Here is a 16,995-nt window from a genome sequence, read left to right as displayed (position 1 = left end):
TTGTAGTCAAGAAACTTATCAAACACTTGATTTGATCATTTATTTAAAATATCTTGAAAAATTCTAAGAACAAGTGCGAACCCATGGCTTATTTAATATATTTTTTTCTTCTTCATTACATAAAATGTACTTATAATTATATTTCCAGAATGAATTCATTGTTTTTAAATTATGCTACCTATATTATGTTTATATTAAGCACAAAATAAAAATTAACTGTATTCTTAATATAAACTACGGTAGGCAAACATTATGGAAATGATTTTTTTATATTGATATTTTTATTTATATTTTTTTATATGAAACTTTGTTTGTGTTACTGATAAGGGTAACATTGCTAAACAATATTTTGTAGAAATGTGACAGAACATAGTTAAAAAATTTTAGTCAATTTTTATTGTTTTTACAAAATGTACAAAGGTTTTTCGCGGATATGGACAGTTTACTCCTTAGATAGATTACAGCCATGCATTTCACCGTTCGCCGTCAGTGTACTTAATTCTCAGAAAGGAAAAGTGGGAAATATAGGTTATGTTTTCAAGAGAACTAAGAAAAATGATAAAAGTAATCCTTCAGCTCTTTTTATACCAGTGCCAGTTAAACCTAATCCTGATGACATAAATATAGGAGAAGAGCTTACTGGACGCCTTAAGAAGCAGGATTTGTTAAAAATATTGAACAAATTCTACCAAAAGCCAGAGATTAGAGTTTTGGCATCCAATAATGGTCTAGACGATCAGCTGTTGCATCAGGCTTTTTTATCATTTCGTAGACATTGCTTAGAACATGATTTACCTCCAGATTTACATATAATAATAAGTGATATTTTAGTTGGTATGTATATGAAAAATTGTAACTTAACTTCACGCTATATCTAATTATAAACAGAATGAATTGAATTAAATCTTATGAAATATAATTTTACTATAATACCCTTTATATCTTCTCAGCTTTACATTGTATCATGTGGGATAGTAGCAGGGTAGGCAGAGAGAGCCAAGTGTTAAGACACTCTGCTCTATATTTTCTGCTGTTGAAATTGCATATTGATAATATTATTAGTGGTGACACTTAATGCTGTGCTCCTCAACATCAGCAAAGAAATGAAATTATTAAATATTTCATTTTCTCGAGTGGGAAAGGAACTCAACAACCTGTTGTGCTTACAGTCACACACTTGTGCCCCTGCACCATGACTGTGCTATATAATGTATCAAAATGTCTATATTTGTTCTCCTTTAACAGGAGCGGGTCATGTAGATGATCTATTTCCATATTTCCTTAGACATGCTAGATTAGCATTTCCACATCTTGACTGTTTAGATGATCTTAAGAAAATTTCAGACTTAAGAACACCTGCTAGTTGGTAAGCAAGCTAAATTTTGAATTTACTTCTTTTTTTAGCTTCATGCAATATTCAAGAAGATTATCAGATAAAACACCAAATCTCTTCTACTATCATCAACTTTGCATGCAATATGCATGAAATCATTCACTTGTTCTAATGTGTTTTTGATTTTGCATTCTATTCTTTTTTCACCTCTTTCAAATTCAGGCTTAGATTATTGCTGCTATAAGGTTTTATTGATTACAATTCCACAGAATTTATAAATTGAAAAAATAATTTTATAAAGTAAAGCTTTATTAATTATCTTATAGTGTTGTTTATTAGAAGTGGAATAAAATTATAATATTTCTTATAATGATTTCTAATTTTAGGTATCCTGAAGCTCGTAATTTAAATAGAAAAATAATATTCCATGCTGGCCCAACAAATTCTGGGAAAACTTATCATGCCATGGAAAAATTCTTAACGGCAAAATCTGGTGTATATTGTGGGCCTTTAAAGTTGTTAGCTACTGAAATATATCATAAATCTAATAGTAAGGTGAATAATATTCATATTAATATTCCACATAATGCAAAAACCTTTTCTTAGTACTGAATTATTGGTGTATTCTTAGTTTATATTTGTTGATAAATTTTAGGGTACATCATGTGATCTTATCACAGGTGAAGAAAGAAGGCATGCATCTCATTACAATACCTTAGTTGATCCTGAAGAAGTTGAAGAGAAACCTAAGAGTGATACTATATTGTTACTCGATGAACCAGAGTTGACTCCTTCTAAACATGTTGCGTGTACTGTTGAAATGACATCTTTGAATGATAGTTGTAAGTGTATGATATTTTTTTTTACCTAGTTTGACCTGCTACAAATTTTTGTTTCTGTTTTTTAATCTTAAAGATTATAAATATTTCTATGAGAAAAAAAAACTAATGAAAATAACGAAACAACACGACGGCCGTACATGCTGTTTAATAGATATTTAAAAATATGCTTATTATTAAATTTAGTTTTTTTTTTCATATTTGGAATTCATTCAGAATTTCACAAATTTTAAATAAATAATAAATTGCGATTTTTATACCGACTTATTGATGATGTTAATTTGCTAAGGAATTATAAGTTATATTTTAAAACTGAAAACAAATTGGTTACAGATGAAGTTGCAATTATTGATGAAATTCAAATGATTGGTGACAGAGGACGAGGCTGGGCATGGACGAGAGCAGTATTAGGTATGTATTATTTTCATATGTGACATATTAAATTTCTAGTTTTTAAAGTTGCTTTTATCAGTTCGACTTATAATTAAATAGATTTTTTCTTGACATATTTTGCCCATACGTCCTATTACGTAATTTAAAGGAATAATTACCTATCTTTAGGTTTACAAGCAGATGAAATACATTTATGTGGAGAAGCCGGTGCTATAGGTCTTGTTGAAGAAATTTGTAATACTACTGGGGAAGAAATGGAGGTAAGTGGAACATTGACTTAAATCATAATTAATTCATATTAAATATTTTTCTTGTAAGTAAGTTATTATTATCGTTTCGTATTTCAGCGAGTGAGAGTGGCAATGAAATATTGCCAAGGCTGGTTATCATTTATAAAAGCATTAATTTGGTAATTTGTGAAAAGACGTTTGCATGTTAAAACACACAAACGTCTTTATTCAATTTTTAAAACTGCGATATAGAAAATTCTCTCACTTTTTCTGAGATCCTATTCTAAAAGCGTACACATTGTCCCATATAAGAATTACGGATTCGATGCAATCGTGTTACAGATGCGCTAAGTTTAAGCCTATTTCTTGTATTAATATTATATAGGCACGAATTTTAGTAAAATCATTTATGTTTTTCTTAACGTACATAACATTTTCAAAAATATATTGAGATGCAACTGTCTATATATAAATTTCTATAAACTTTTCCCTTAAGGAGTCTTTAGGGCTTAAGCTATAAATTGCAAGAATAGCTCGCTCCTGCAGAACGAATGTTGATTGAATACCAGATGTAAAATCCAAAGTAAAATCTCATAGAACATAAATATGATTCTCAATAACATTTACTTATTATTACAGGTGCGTTCATATAAAAGGTTAACAGAGTTAAAAGTGGAAGATTCAGCGTTGGGTTCTCTAGACAACGTGCAAGCCGGCGACTGTATAGTGTGTTTCAATAAGAACGACATTTACAGTGTAAGTCGAGCGATCGAACAGAGGTCAGTCCCTTGAGGCAGGTATCCAATATGTTAATTTAGATACCTAGATATATGTAATTGTAATATCTAATTCTATCTTGTATTTTGATTTTTTTTTGATATTTGGGTGGTAGGCACAAACACTAGTCTACAATGGACAAAAAATGTATAATTGGGTGTTCCTAAACATTGGGTGATAAAAACAACATGAAGATTTGAAATTAAAGCCAATTCAATTGATTAGAAATACACTTGATTCCATATCAATAAAATATACAAAAAAAATATATATATATATTTTGTAATAATATTTTTAGTGACCATTTACAATGTCATAAAAGTCACAAGTTGAACAGTCTAAAAGGTATTTTTAATTTACTACAAGAATAAACAATATGTTTAATATTTCCAGGGGACACGAAGTAGCTGTCATATATGGTAGTTTACCGCCGGGCACAAAATTAGCACAAGCAAATAAGTTTAACGATCCGGAAAGTTCTTGTAAAGTAATGGTCGCTACTGATGCTATAGGCTTAGGTATTAATTTGTAAGTTGATTTGTTTATTTATGTTAATATATTTTTGTGTTTACATATTTTGCAAATTTGTGAGGTATACAGAGGTCAGAGATAAATTAGTATCAATTTCTTCTATATTGATTGAATTTTAATTTTCGTGCGTTAGTAAGACAAAGCACGGCGTTATGTTCCGTCTCAACACGCAATGTATCAAATTCCGCAGAAGAACGCAATATTTTGACTCTTTGACTACCTACCTAAATAATAAACAAAATGAAGATTCAAGCTAATTAACTCAATTTCATTCAATCAAATTAATTGTGTTATTTCAGGAGCATAAGGAGAATTATATTTTATTCACTTATAAAACCAGTGGTAAACGAAGATGGGGACAAAGAAATGGATGTTATTAGCATATCCCAAGCGTTACAAATTGCAGGTAGTGTTTTTTTATTATGCCCATACAGGGCATTTCTTTCTTTTGTTTTGATTTGGAAATATTGTTATGACATTTAGGAATTAGCATACTGAGTTCTCTTTGGCTCTTAATTTTGTTTTTCGGATGTCATATCGTTTCGTCAATACTACTAATTCCTCGCTCAAGTAACGAAGAAAAACGCGGCGTTGAGTTCCGCCAATAATACGCAATGAATTCTCTAGAATTCGGCGGAAAGTGGCCAACAGAAATATCGGAGTGATCTGTGTAGTATTAGTTTTGTTAAATTTCCAGGTCGAGCCGGCCGCTACGGTAGTGCATGGGAGACTGGTTATGTGACCACCTTCAAACCTGAAGATCTGGCAACCCTCAAGACCCTCCTCTCGCAATCCCCGGATCCGGTGACTCAAGCTGGATTACATCCAACTGCTGAGCAGATGGAACTTTATGCTTACCACCTGCCCCATGCCAGCCTTAGTAGTCTTATGGTAGGTAGTAGATTAATTATATTTTTATGTACTCTTCAATCTATGATTAATGCCCTTCATTTTTATTACTAAATTAAACTTAATTAATTTTCAGGATATATTCGTCCACTTATGCACAGTCGACGATTCCCTCTACTTCATGTGTAACACAGAAGGTTTCAAGTTCTTAGCAGAGATGATACAGCATGTTCCGTTACCGTTACGGGCGCGATACGTGTTCTGTTGTGCACCGATTAATAATAAACTGCCTTTTGTGTGTGCTACATTTTTGAAAGTAATTAGTTTTTTCGTTACGATATGTGTTAAATGGTTTTTTAGACGGAACTATAATTTAATAATATATTTTCTTTCTTTCTCTTAGATGGTCCGTCAATACAGCCGGAACGAGCCGATTACACGCAATTGGATGAGCAACGCGGTGGACTGGCCGATGCCGTCGCCTAAAACTATTATGGACTTAGTTCATTTGGAATCTGTTTTTGATGTTCTAGAACTTTATTTGTGGTTGAGGTAAGAAAATTAATGGTTACAACTGTCGTGGCACAACGTCTGACTGTGAATAGTGGATGTGGTGGAACTAAGTATTTTCATTTTCTCTCTCTACCTCCATGCACAACATTTTGAAAATTGGGTAGAAAGTGGAGAAAGGTGTGTCTTAACACTAGTTTACCTTTGCCTATCCTGCTATTTGCAGGATATGCAGCATATTATTATTATTTACTTAGTGTAATGTACTCAGTGACCTATATTAAATATGTCTCTGGTTTAAGTGAATATTCTTAAAAATGGTATACAGGTGTCACGTTATTAATTAATGGCCCCTTAAGTATAGAGTTAAATATTTAAGGATTATAAATAATGATTTAAAAGAAAAATATCATTATACCGTAATTTCTTGACTACTTTAAATAATGTTCCTTATTTTTTATGCTATAGTTATAGATTTCCGGATATGTTCCCCGATGTGAAGTTAGTACGTGAAATGGAGTCTGAACTGGATGCTATCATACAACAAGGAATATTTCAAATAACAAGGTAAAAAAAAAACCACTTTCAGGCGTTAAACAGAGAAACACTTCAATCTACACTTTCCGCCCTAACTCAAACAATTGTTTATTAACTGGAGGATTAATAAATGTAAACCTAAACATCTGATAAAACTTTATACATTAATTAATTTAAACACCAACCACCTTGTATATGTCTCTAAATATCGTCAAAGTCGACAATGCATCCGCAATCCCCTAAGATGTTGAGTGCATCCACTTAACATCAGGTTCTTCGGCGTGTTTGCTTTTCTTTCTGTAAAAAATGTATATTATCTGTTACAACTATCAGTAATTAAAAATCTATGTTATGCATAAAATAACAAATATTATGTAATAACATCTTTGATGCTCACAATTTTGATATATTTTAAATCAAAGTCTTTTCTGGTTATAATATTGTTTTTTTTTTGTTTTAGATTATTAAGAAATTCCGAACAAGTATTTCGTAGTCAGAACGAGGAGGATGATGCGGTGCGTGGCAAAAAAAATACAAGAGGATCCTCTTCAACAGAGGAGAAAGGGAAATTGTCAGAAATGCTTGTTGCTAGAGTAAGTAAAGTGTAAATCGTATATAATATTTTATTGATTATTAAAAAACAGCTTCATGCTTTTCCCCGCATAGCAAGTTAAGCAAAACGAACTTAGTGTCGAAACTTAACGCTGGAAATAATAACACACAAAACACAAATATAATGAAATAAATAACTAATTATTTACATTTCAGGGTCTGATAACTCCACAAATGTTAAAAAAGCTGCAACAAGAATTGACCGCAGATAAAACGGAGAGACGCATTAAAACAGGTCGCAATAGAAGAAAATAGTGTTACATGTAAATAGTATAGTATGAAATTGAATGAATGTGTAATAAAGTGTTATGTGAATAGATATCTTGTTTTGTTGTTGAAAAGAAAGAAACATAATATAGGAAACCTAACGCATAGACACTCATTTCCCTTCCCTCATTTCTTACGCCCAAGTTTCGAGAGATTTTTGATTGAGTGATGTAATTTAACGCCGCGCTTCGCCTTGTTACCTAAACGAGAAATTAAAAGTTCTTCATTCCCCCGAGTGGGAATCGAATTCACAATCGTCACGCTTACAGTTAGAGGCTGTGCCACGACGGCCTCAAGAAATGTGGAACATTTACTTAATGGAATTGAATAACATATAACTAAATGGGATTTTTTTATTCTAAGTAAACGAATATTCAAAAATAAATGATAACTTCATCACAATTATATAACTACTTAAAATATTGCAAGGCAAACCAAAATTTAATATATTATTTTAAAACTGTGTAATACAATAATATAATATTTTGTAAATTATATGTTGAAAAACAAATTAATATAGATAAATACTAAACATAACTGGATTATAAATCACATATATTTATCAAACATGGCCCCTTATTTGACCTCCTTATCAGTTGACTAATTCATTAATTAGAAAAGATAAATAGACAGCATTGCCTAACCATAATTTTTTTCAACGTTCTTTAGCTTTATGCTGTATCTCGCACATAGCAGGGTAGCAGACAAAACCTGGGAACTTAGTGTAAAGACACTCCGTTCATTCATTCACTTCCATTCCTATAACTTTCTGCCAAATTTTGAAAGCATTGCCTACTGAGTTGCGGAAGTCAATGCTGCGTTTAGCCCCAGTACCAGAGTGAGGAAGGGATTCCTCGGATGGGAATCGAACCCACAACCTGATTTTAAAATATTTAAAATGCAGCAAAACTATTCGTAAACACTCGTTTCTTTTGATTGTGTTGATTTAAAAGTTTATTTTTTTATGTTCTTCAAAGGATCGTGGATCTGGTTATTTAAATTTAGCTTGATACCTCCAAGCGGTCTTGAGATAAATTGTCCTAACAGACGGACAACATTGTAATCCTATGAAGGTTCCGTTTTTTTCTTATGACGTACGGAACCCAAAAAAAAAAATTGCCTTGTGTTATTTCTTTTTACCTTTTATCAACAACTTACACAGACGATAGTACTTTTGATTTTTTTAATAAAGTCTAATGTAGTAGATAACAGTATAATCACATAGTAACATTTTAACTAGAAACAATGTTTCACGTTACATTCTAAGTTATTTTATTTCTTACAATTAACGACCGACGTTACCACAACCTTCAAATAAATCTATGTCGTCTCACGTTATTAATTTTTATCTCATTTGAGAATATGATTATAGGCACGAAAATAATAGGACTTATACATAGATATTTGAATAATATATTTGTTATTTTCGAGACAATGCAAGTTGAGTCTTGTTAGTAAAGCAAAAAGTCTAAATAATTAATACCTCCAGTAGGAATCGAACCAATAACCGCAGCATTTACAATCAACACAAGCACAGCCGCTGCGCCATGACAGCCGGTTGGGCGGAAAGGAGTGTCTTAACACTATTATCAGAATAATTGGTAAAATATGTTCTTATAATTTATGCATACCTTACTATCATCGTTTGAAAATGTAACAAATTAGGCGTAGCCCGGAGATAATTAGTACAGTCGTGTAGAAAATTTTTAAGAAAGTAAAGTAGTAATAAACTACAGTTCACCAGAAATAAAAAAATTAGGTATAGTTTCGAATAAGTTAGTTATAGTTTAGAATAATCGAAGTGATTTTCTTTCCTTTTTACAAGTAGGTATAATTTTTTATAAACAGTTACCTAAATGTAGGAAAATCGTACAGAAACATTATTAATTAAAACATAAAAACTACTTTTTGAAAATGATATCTTCTTTACATAAATTTGAAAATAATATGTTTAAAATATATTTTTTATTATATAAATTTATTAGACAATCTACTTACCTATAATTATCTATTTCTTTCATACTGTTATATAGATATAGCCAATCAATAAATAATAAAATAACATAAACATATTAAATATATGATAATGTTAATCATATTATCTTAAAGCTGTAATATAACGACCTATTGACATGCGAGTAGTAAGCATTTATCACTTAAAATTACGAAGCGTGGAGGGTAGTACTCAGTAGAGTTACTAAGACTGACACAATGTTAAATCCTAGTCGGTGCTTACTCGTAGTTATTTTAATATATAACGGATTTATCGTGAGAATTGGTGGTAAGGTTTTTAATTTAATTTATTGTGCTCTACTGGTTGTGTAGAGTGGTGGTGTTAAATGGTGGGTTGGTTTCAGCGTTTAGAATTTTCGATATCGATGGCAAAGAAACAATATTGGCATCCGAAAATGAGAACATTAATATACAGTGTAAATCAGATTTTCCTATGACATATTGTGGTTTTGTTCATCCTAGTGGGAAACGATTTTCGTAAGTTTTTTTAATTTTTTACTACAGTTTTAACGTTATTCAGAAACTTAAAAATGACAACTTAAAAATTAAATATGTAAAACCTGTTTTGTGATCGTTAAACATGAACGATGATTTCTTATTTGTTAACATACTTAATTCTTTAATCACCACTGATATAAATACCCTGTATACAGCATGTAGCAGGGTACGAGTAGGCAGAGGGAACCTAATGTTAAGACACTCCGCTTTACATTTTTCGCGAATCCTGGAGGCATTGTGTGTTGAGTGTTGGAATCTAATCAGAGCTAAGATGTGAATAGTACCTAATTATTTCAATTTCTCGAGCGGGAATCGAACCCACAATTTGTCGCGTTTACATTCACGCTTGTGCCCCTGCGCCACACTATATGTATATTAATAAAAAACGAAATATTAAGATTTACAGATCGTGCAGTAAACGACGGCAAGTGTGTACAAAAGATTAAAGCAACGAAAGCGGACAGCGGCGAATGGGGTTGTCATATAGGAAGAAAAACAATACGGCTAGAAACTATAAAGAAAATACAAGTTCGAATAGTCAATGAGGTAGCAGCTATAGTCCCAAATGTGACTGCCAAATTAAGTAAGCCTATTACTCTGTCCTGTGCGACGACTAAAGGGTTGATGCCGTTGAGCTATTGCCGTTTTGAACCACCCAACGGAAAATCTTTTAACATCGATTCGTCTGTTACTGCTGATGAGTGAGTAAAAATATATATTACTTAATTTATACAAATAAAATAATCAACAGTGGTATTTTTACTAATATCTAAGTAATCTTTGCTTATATAACTTGAGCCCGTATTTATATAGGTATCGCTCTAACGTTTGAAATTGATCTAGAGATGTCGTTTTCATTCATAGTATAAGTATCCATACCTATATTATAAATTCGAAAGTAACTCTGTCTGTCTGTCTGTCTGTCTTTTACGCAATCAGGGCCAAACCGCTAATTTAATTGTAATAAAATACTCATATAGAGATACTTGAGGGTCTCGGGATGAACATAGGATACTTTTTTTTCTCATATTTGTAATATTTTCGATATAAACCAATATATTAAAATATTTATTAATTTGACATGCAATTTATTCCGCCATATTAATAACAACCGTCGTTGCTAAGCAACGATTTGCAAAATTTGTTGTTAGAAAACGTCACTCAAATGAGCTTGCTTAACGCATCTCTCTGTTGAAAACTGAAAATAATTTCATAAATATATTTAATAAATATTCGTATAGTTCAAGCGGGCGTAGCCGCTTTCGGGTCCACTAGTATTTTATAAATGAAAATGACATTTCAAGATCGATCTTAGACATGACATCGGTTTATCAATACAGACCTTAATCATCCAAAAACTTTTCTTACTACTTGGCTAGGATTTCAACAATGCTGGATAATTTAAATAAATTTAGAATACTATTGAGAATAGCACAATTGTGGCTATCTTTTTTACACACAGTAAACCTACAGGTTACAGTATAGAAGATCAATGCCACGGTGGCCAAACATACAATTCCTAATATCAGTTGACCTTCTCCATTTGTCTCGCATAACGATAGAGACATAAAAGAAAATAATTTTAACATAATAGTAATGCACCGGTTTATTTAAGTGCTACGATAAGAATACAAAATATCTTAGCTGATTATAACATTGTACCTATAATTTATATTTGTTGACGTTTTATCGGGAGCAAGATGGAATAAGTAAGTACTTGCATATAATGAGTCTAGATCAGGGCTTCTTAAACTTTTGTCATTCACGACCCCATTTATGATTGCGAGTTTCTTAACGACGAACTTTATACAAATATAAAAGAAAAATAAATTAATATTTTTTGATGATTTATTTATTAGGTAACAATATACAAATACATATGAAAATATATAGTTTTAGAATTCGTTTTGAAACATACAAAAATCTAAAATTAAAAATTGCACAAAAAATTACAAAATTTTATTTATTATATATAAATATTTGACATTAAAATCTCTCGCGACCCCAGAATTTTGCTACGCGACCCCTTTTGGGGTCGCGACTCATAGTTTAAGAAACCCTGTTCTAGATAGTATTTTAGTACGAACTTTAGCTATCATAGCGTAAAACATCTTTTATTCTAATTTTACTAGTACAATTTTATGATTATTTATTGCATTTTCTGAGAAAATGATATTTCAATTACTTAATACAATATAATTAATATGTAGATACAGTATATTTATTAACTATTTTTATTTACATTAAGTAGATATATTATTATATGAACCTTTGAATATTAGGTAATACTAAGGTCTTAAGGCAATTAAAGCAAAACATATTTTTATTACGAACCATTCTCCATGTCGTTGTCGTCGACGTTTATTTTTAGATTTTGTATAGACCATAACATATAAATAACAATGTCTATAAGCTGTATTGTAGCTAACGCCATATCAGTTGTATAAAGGCTCGGGGAAATGGCCTCTGTAAAGAATTCACCATGACGGTATTCATTATATTCTAGAATATATATTACGTTAAGAGTTCGACAACTTTTGAAATAGATTTTTGGCACATTTTTTTAGTAGGTACTACAGTATACTTAGTGTACTTTAGGCACTACAATAAGAAACAGAAATTTTTTACAATTACTTAAGTAATCTATGAATTTTCAGACCAATTCTTTCAAAATATTATTATCCTTCGAATTCGAGCCTTGACCGAGGTGACTGCGCGGTAACTATCACCAAAGTAAAATATGAAGATGTAGGAATTTGGACCTGTGGAGTCGGCCTTGATGATGGAAAGGAACATATCGACGTTATCAAGCTGGAGGTCGAAGGTTTTACATTTATTTTGTTACGCTGATAATATTTATATATTTCACGACCCATTTCATTTGCATAAAGTCGAAATGAGAAAAAATGTAAATAAGAAACACACAACATAAACATAATAAGTCTCATAATATAGGTGACGTGAATTAAAATATGAAATAATTTAGCTATAAGATTTAACTATCAAATATCACTCGGAGGACGCGTGAAGAAAGATATTTAATATTGATAAATAACGAACCTGATTTTTTTGCTAGATAGAACCCAGTGTTAATACACACTGTTCCCTATCGAGACACTTCTATTTCTTACTTCAACTTCAACTCGCTTTTCCTCGTCACTAAAGCCAGGAAAAAATATTCCATTTGTTGCTTTAGATGAACTTTGTCCCTAATATTTGCAGGTATGTACTCGATGACTACAGCATCAACAACTGGAGTAACGTTTGGAGCTATACTAATCGCTGTAGCGTTAGGATCGTTAGGGTATATTGCGTGGAAGAAGCGCAGGCTGTTACGTGGAGCGCCACCTGAGCCAGAAACAATTGAGGTCCAAGACTTGGGTCCACAGCCAAGATCAGGAAGTCCGAGACAAGGTCGAAGTATACCAGTATTGGTGGTTCAGTCACCATCAGATCCTGGAGAACCAGGTTCATCTCCGTTAATGTCTCGTCCCCAAAGTCCGTAACGTTATAAACAATTATTCTATTAATAAATGTAAATACTAAGTAATTAGATTATACAATTGATGTATTTTTATGTTCATAATTTTAGTTTTAGTATCTAAGTTCTATTTTTCTTATTATGAGTTCATCTGTATCTTTCTATTATCTCTCTTCAAAACTTGTTACCTTCTAAATTTACTATTGTATTATAATATTTTTTATAAGTATGTTAGTATGGTGATTCTAGTTACCATTTTCATTTAGATTCCATTTTCATTATTGTATGAATGGTTTCGAATCTATAATCTCTATAATCGATAATACATATATTAAATAATTATTTATTGTAAATTCAATTAGAAGAATATATTTTAAAAATATAAACATTTCACAGTATATTCTATTAAAAATAAAATAAAAAATCAATTGTCACTGTGCCATCTCTGAATACCTAATATATACTGTAGATATTGTGTTAACCTACTGATTCTAAGTGTTTCTATATTTTACAACTTGAAATAAACAAATTAATTAATTTTTCTAATATCTTTATATTATAAATATATTACCCTTTATTTAGTTAATTTTTAAATAATAGATTCAAACTATGAGAAATAATAAAAATATTGGCAAATAAATCAAGTTTTCTGTATAAATTAATATACATATGCAAATATTTTAAACATAATTGTCACATTTTGCTATATATATTTTAGATCATAGCACAGTAGGACTATATCTGATTATAAACAAAATTATTGTGACTCCGATCACCTTACAGGAGAATGAATTATTTTCATTTCTTTACTCTGATAAGGCAAAGCACAGCATTCAGTTCTTTAATTCTACAAGCAATGTTTCTAATGTGACCAAGAAGTGAAGTATGTAGAGTAAGATAAGGTATAAGCATGAAAAAAAATTATAATGGCTTTATACATTTACTAGTGTATCATCTTGGTGTAATAAAGCATTAATTAAATAAATAATCACAATTTGATACATAAATTTAATACCACTAGGAATATAAGTTTTAATATTACATAAAAGTATAATAAATACTTAATAGCTAGGATGGTTTAACATAATGGCTAGTCTCTCCATGTTCACTGCATATACTGAATGACAAGCAATCACATTTTTATGTGTCAGCAAGGTGCTATACACCTCGTCAATTGTTAATTTGTCATCATTTGATTTTGAATCTGGAGCACTGAAATAAAATTAATCATAAGATAAATAAATAATAAGGGTAGGCAGAGGGACTTAGTGTTAAGACACTCAGTTCTCCACTTTCTGTTGAATTCCGAAGGCATTGCATTTTGAGTGGTGGAACTCAACACCTCACTTTGCCTCAACATCAGAGCAAAGTAATAAACTTAAATAAATATTTCACTTCTTTGAGTGGGGATCAAACCCACAGCCGTTGCGTTAGTCACACCATTGTGCCACTGCTCCATGATAGCCACTGTATGACTAAAATTTTATTATTATTTTATCTAGCATATACCGAGTATCTAAGAATGAAGTAAAGAATCTAGTGTTACAACATTTCATTTCTGCCCCTTTCAGTAAAAACTAAGCGCTGTACTTTGTCTATGATAAATAAATTAATTATAAAAGCAAACAAATAATTAATTCCTCTGGGAATGGGAGTTAGTCCCACGAGCTTTGCTGTATGGGCAGAGGCTGTTACACATAGCCACAATGGCCTTCAATTTTAATTATGCATTAGTTGCATAGACTTCCTTTTATATATGTTTTCAACTAACCTGCAGGCAATTTCAAATACTGCAGATTGCTCAACTTCATCTATTGTTGGAGGACATCTAGGTCCAAGTCCATCAGAACTGTCATCCAAATCAATTCTACCATCACTCTGAGGATCATATAATTTATTAGTATTTCTTAGCCACATATTAGGCATGTCGGCTCCCATATCATATGTAAATCTTTGATTCCTTGTTTTGTATCCTTTTCTTTGAGCTATAACAGCACTTATAATATTTTTAAGGAAGTTTTGTACAGCAACCACAATTATATCTGCTGCATCATCATCAGCACCTTCCAAACCAAGTTCCCAGGCTGCTAACATAAACCTTCCTACAACTAATGCATGGTCTGGGAGGAATACTTCCTGTAAATATAATAATTTTCAATGTATCATGTCATTTTCATATGTATCTTCATAATATGTGTAGTTATATTTATAAATTTGACATGTATTTGTTTAACATGTATTGAAATTAATATAATATAATATACTGTTACAATCAGACTACTTTCATAATCATAAGATCTTGATAATAGTGGGTTTTTGTAATGAGTACTTTGTCACAGGTGGACATTTGAGAGTAAACATATAAACAGTAAAGGTAGTTTACAAGAAAGCAATATATAATAGAGTAAGTAATATAATATTGTTAACTATCATTTAACCACTTATTAAATGAAATTTACAATTGTATGGTTATTACTGGGAGATATCTCTTTTAGACATAATTTACTCTTCATAAACTTTTTTCATTCATTTTATATGTTAAAATATATGTTAAATTAACTAAAAAATAATGTTTAATAAACATTAGAGTCAAACATATTATTTTCAAAACACTTGAGGGATAACATTTTTATTAGTTTATATTGCATTAGTTTTACCTGTGTTGCATATTTAACTCCGTCACTACCAGCGCCTGGAGGTGAATGAGGTGGTAGGTATTCTATCAAATCAGCTGGCTCAAAGTTAGATTTCTCAGATGTTCGAGAATTTCTCTTATGTCTTCGACTATTTCTATTGTGTGAATTAGCTTTTTCTTGAGCAATAGTTATTGATGTTTCAGCCAATCCTTCAACTTTATTTAACAGAGCTAGTAAAAATTCATTATGGTAGCGAACCTGATCAGGGTTTAATAAGGTTCTAGCTTCTGCATCGAACTCTTCTTTGGTAAGTTTCATTCGAAACCATTGTTTCATGTGGTTGAAATATTTCGTGGATTTATCTCCTAAAATGTCATTTAATTTTCGACGAGATATACTTAAAGCCTCACAAGACATTTTTCAGATTATATTATTATATTTACAATATTTCCTTCTTTATAATTTATAAAATTTATAGAGAAAATATACACAATCACACAATAATTTGCAATTATTTGTTATTGATTGAATTGAACCATAGATAATAATTGCACCCAGGCAGTGTTGCTTAGGGATGACCAAATGCCAATACTCATCGATGTTTGAAAAATATCGATGCTTTGACATCGATGCCAAGTCCCCGATAACATAGATATTATAAGAAAATATCGCTGCATCTTGCGTTAATATATTTAATCAATTTGTATTAGTAATTTTGAGTGATTGCAAAAGAAAATTAATGGCTTAAGTTATGTGTTTTGAAGAGATCATTAAAACAACTCTCAAAAGAAAAATATTCGTTACTATTTTTCAATTACTTTTAATTGCATTGACTTTGTCACAAATGGCCTAATAGTACCAGTGGAGTGGAGAGCTTAAATTACGCCAGGGGCAAAATATATTTTCAGCAGCATTAAATGGGTTCGTCTGTTGGGCATTTCATCTCTAACTTGCCACTATTGTGTTTCGGTAGGCCGTCGCAATATCCTTCTGGGTGTTAACCGCCTTCATTTGCTTGCCGACTTGCTAAGGGAGGACTATAATGGATTGGTTCCCATTGAAGAGACCGTTTTAGGGAGTGCTCCTTCCTCCTCGGGGGTTTAGTGTGACAAATGCATTTCTTTGGGCATCCCTCTTGTGTTGGAGGAGGTCAGATCCATTAGATCGGTGTTCCACAGGGTGGACACTTCGGTTTGGGAAGATGGAGGGTCCTTTGCTTTCAAGAAGCTTACGTCTGTACCTCTGTCTTCGTAGATAATTTGTTTGTGGTTTTGAGAGGGTTTAGTCTGTTTGCCCTTGCATGTATTTATCTAAATTTAAAAATGTGTAGAGAACTAAATTTGAGTTTTATGGAAAGTTTGATACTTGAATTGAACATTTTTAGGTGGTCATTCTTTATCTCCTAAATTACATGAAAAGTGAAAAACAAAATGCAACAATATTAAGACAAAATTTAAAATTATTTTAAATTCCAAATATAGTTTTTATG

At 31.3% G+C, this 16,995-nt stretch overlaps 3 protein-coding genes across 3 annotated transcripts; 2 read left to right on the top strand and 1 right to left on the bottom strand.

Annotated features, from left to right (window-relative positions):
- The first annotated feature begins 323 nt into the window (after positions 1–323).
- Suv3 (Suv3 RNA helicase) lies at positions 324–6,930 on the top strand. Its single transcript, XM_085200772.1, has 15 exons — positions 324–834; positions 1,246–1,366; positions 1,720–1,888; positions 1,989–2,175; positions 2,506–2,583; positions 2,734–2,825; positions 3,435–3,574; positions 3,966–4,100; positions 4,403–4,509; positions 4,801–4,994; positions 5,089–5,268; positions 5,356–5,504; positions 5,931–6,029; positions 6,460–6,592; positions 6,768–6,930. The coding sequence occupies exons 1-15, from the start codon at positions 411–413 to the stop codon at positions 6,864–6,866; spliced, it is 2,307 nt and encodes a 768-aa protein (XP_085056898.1). The 5' UTR covers positions 324–410; the 3' UTR covers positions 6,867–6,930.
- A 2,072-nt stretch (positions 6,931–9,002) lies between these two features.
- On the top strand, positions 9,003–13,045 carry LOC146530133 (uncharacterized). The gene is made up of 5 exons (XM_085200774.1): positions 9,003–9,159; positions 9,236–9,368; positions 9,788–10,090; positions 12,047–12,213; positions 12,612–13,045. Exons 1-5 carry the CDS (start codon positions 9,090–9,092, stop codon positions 12,893–12,895), a joined length of 957 nt encoding a protein of 318 aa, XP_085056900.1. The 5' UTR covers positions 9,003–9,089; the 3' UTR covers positions 12,896–13,045.
- A 398-nt stretch (positions 13,046–13,443) lies between these two features.
- LOC146530132 (transcriptional adapter 1-2-like) lies at positions 13,444–16,051 on the bottom strand. The gene is made up of 3 exons (XM_085200775.1): positions 15,528–16,051; positions 14,642–15,006; positions 13,444–14,082 (listed from the first exon to the last, which is right to left on the bottom strand). The coding sequence occupies exons 1-3, from the start codon at positions 15,921–15,923 to the stop codon at positions 13,932–13,934; spliced, it is 912 nt and encodes a 303-aa protein (XP_085056901.1). The 5' UTR covers positions 15,924–16,051; the 3' UTR covers positions 13,444–13,931.
- Positions 16,052–16,995: the final 944 nt, after the last annotated feature.

The sequence above is a fragment of the Heliconius melpomene genome, chromosome 17 (assembly GCF_056956725.1).
Source record: "Heliconius melpomene rosina isolate 202511_hmr_F chromosome 17, ASM5695672v1, whole genome shotgun sequence".
Lineage (NCBI taxonomy): Eukaryota > Metazoa > Arthropoda > Insecta > Lepidoptera > Nymphalidae > Heliconius > Heliconius melpomene.
The sequence above is the reverse complement of the archived record's forward strand: the minus strand, read 5'-3'. Positions and strand labels throughout refer to the sequence as shown.

Bases quoted from the DNA above. Each gene is read 5' to 3' on its own strand.
- LOC146530132 (XM_085200775.1), bottom strand. From the start codon at position 15,923: ATGTCTTGTGAGGCTTTAAGTATATCTCGTCGAAAATTAAATGACATT. The intron at 15,007-15,527 runs GTAAAACTAATG...TTATATTTACAG, and splicing joins GAGTTAAATATGCAACACAG to GAAGTATTCCTCCCAGACCA. The intron at 14,083-14,641 runs GTTAGTTGAAAA...ATTTTATTTCAG, and splicing joins GTATTTGAAATTGCCTGCAG to TGCTCCAGATTCAAAATCAA.
- LOC146530133 (XM_085200774.1), top strand. From the start codon at position 9,090: ATGTTAAATCCTAGTCGGTGCTTACTCGTAGTTATTTTAATATATAAC. The intron at 9,160-9,235 runs GTAAGGTTTTTA...GGTTGGTTTCAG, and splicing joins ATTTATCGTGAGAATTGGTG to CGTTTAGAATTTTCGATATC. The intron at 9,369-9,787 runs GTAAGTTTTTTT...CGAAATATTAAG, and splicing joins CCTAGTGGGAAACGATTTTC to ATTTACAGATCGTGCAGTAA.
- Suv3 (XM_085200772.1), top strand. From the start codon at position 411: ATGTACAAAGGTTTTTCGCGGATATGGACAGTTTACTCCTTAGATAGA. The intron at 1,889-1,988 runs GTGAATAATATT...GATAAATTTTAG, and splicing joins ATCATAAATCTAATAGTAAG to GGTACATCATGTGATCTTAT. The intron at 3,575-3,965 runs GTCAGTCCCTTG...TAATATTTCCAG, and splicing joins AGTCGAGCGATCGAACAGAG to GGGACACGAAGTAGCTGTCA.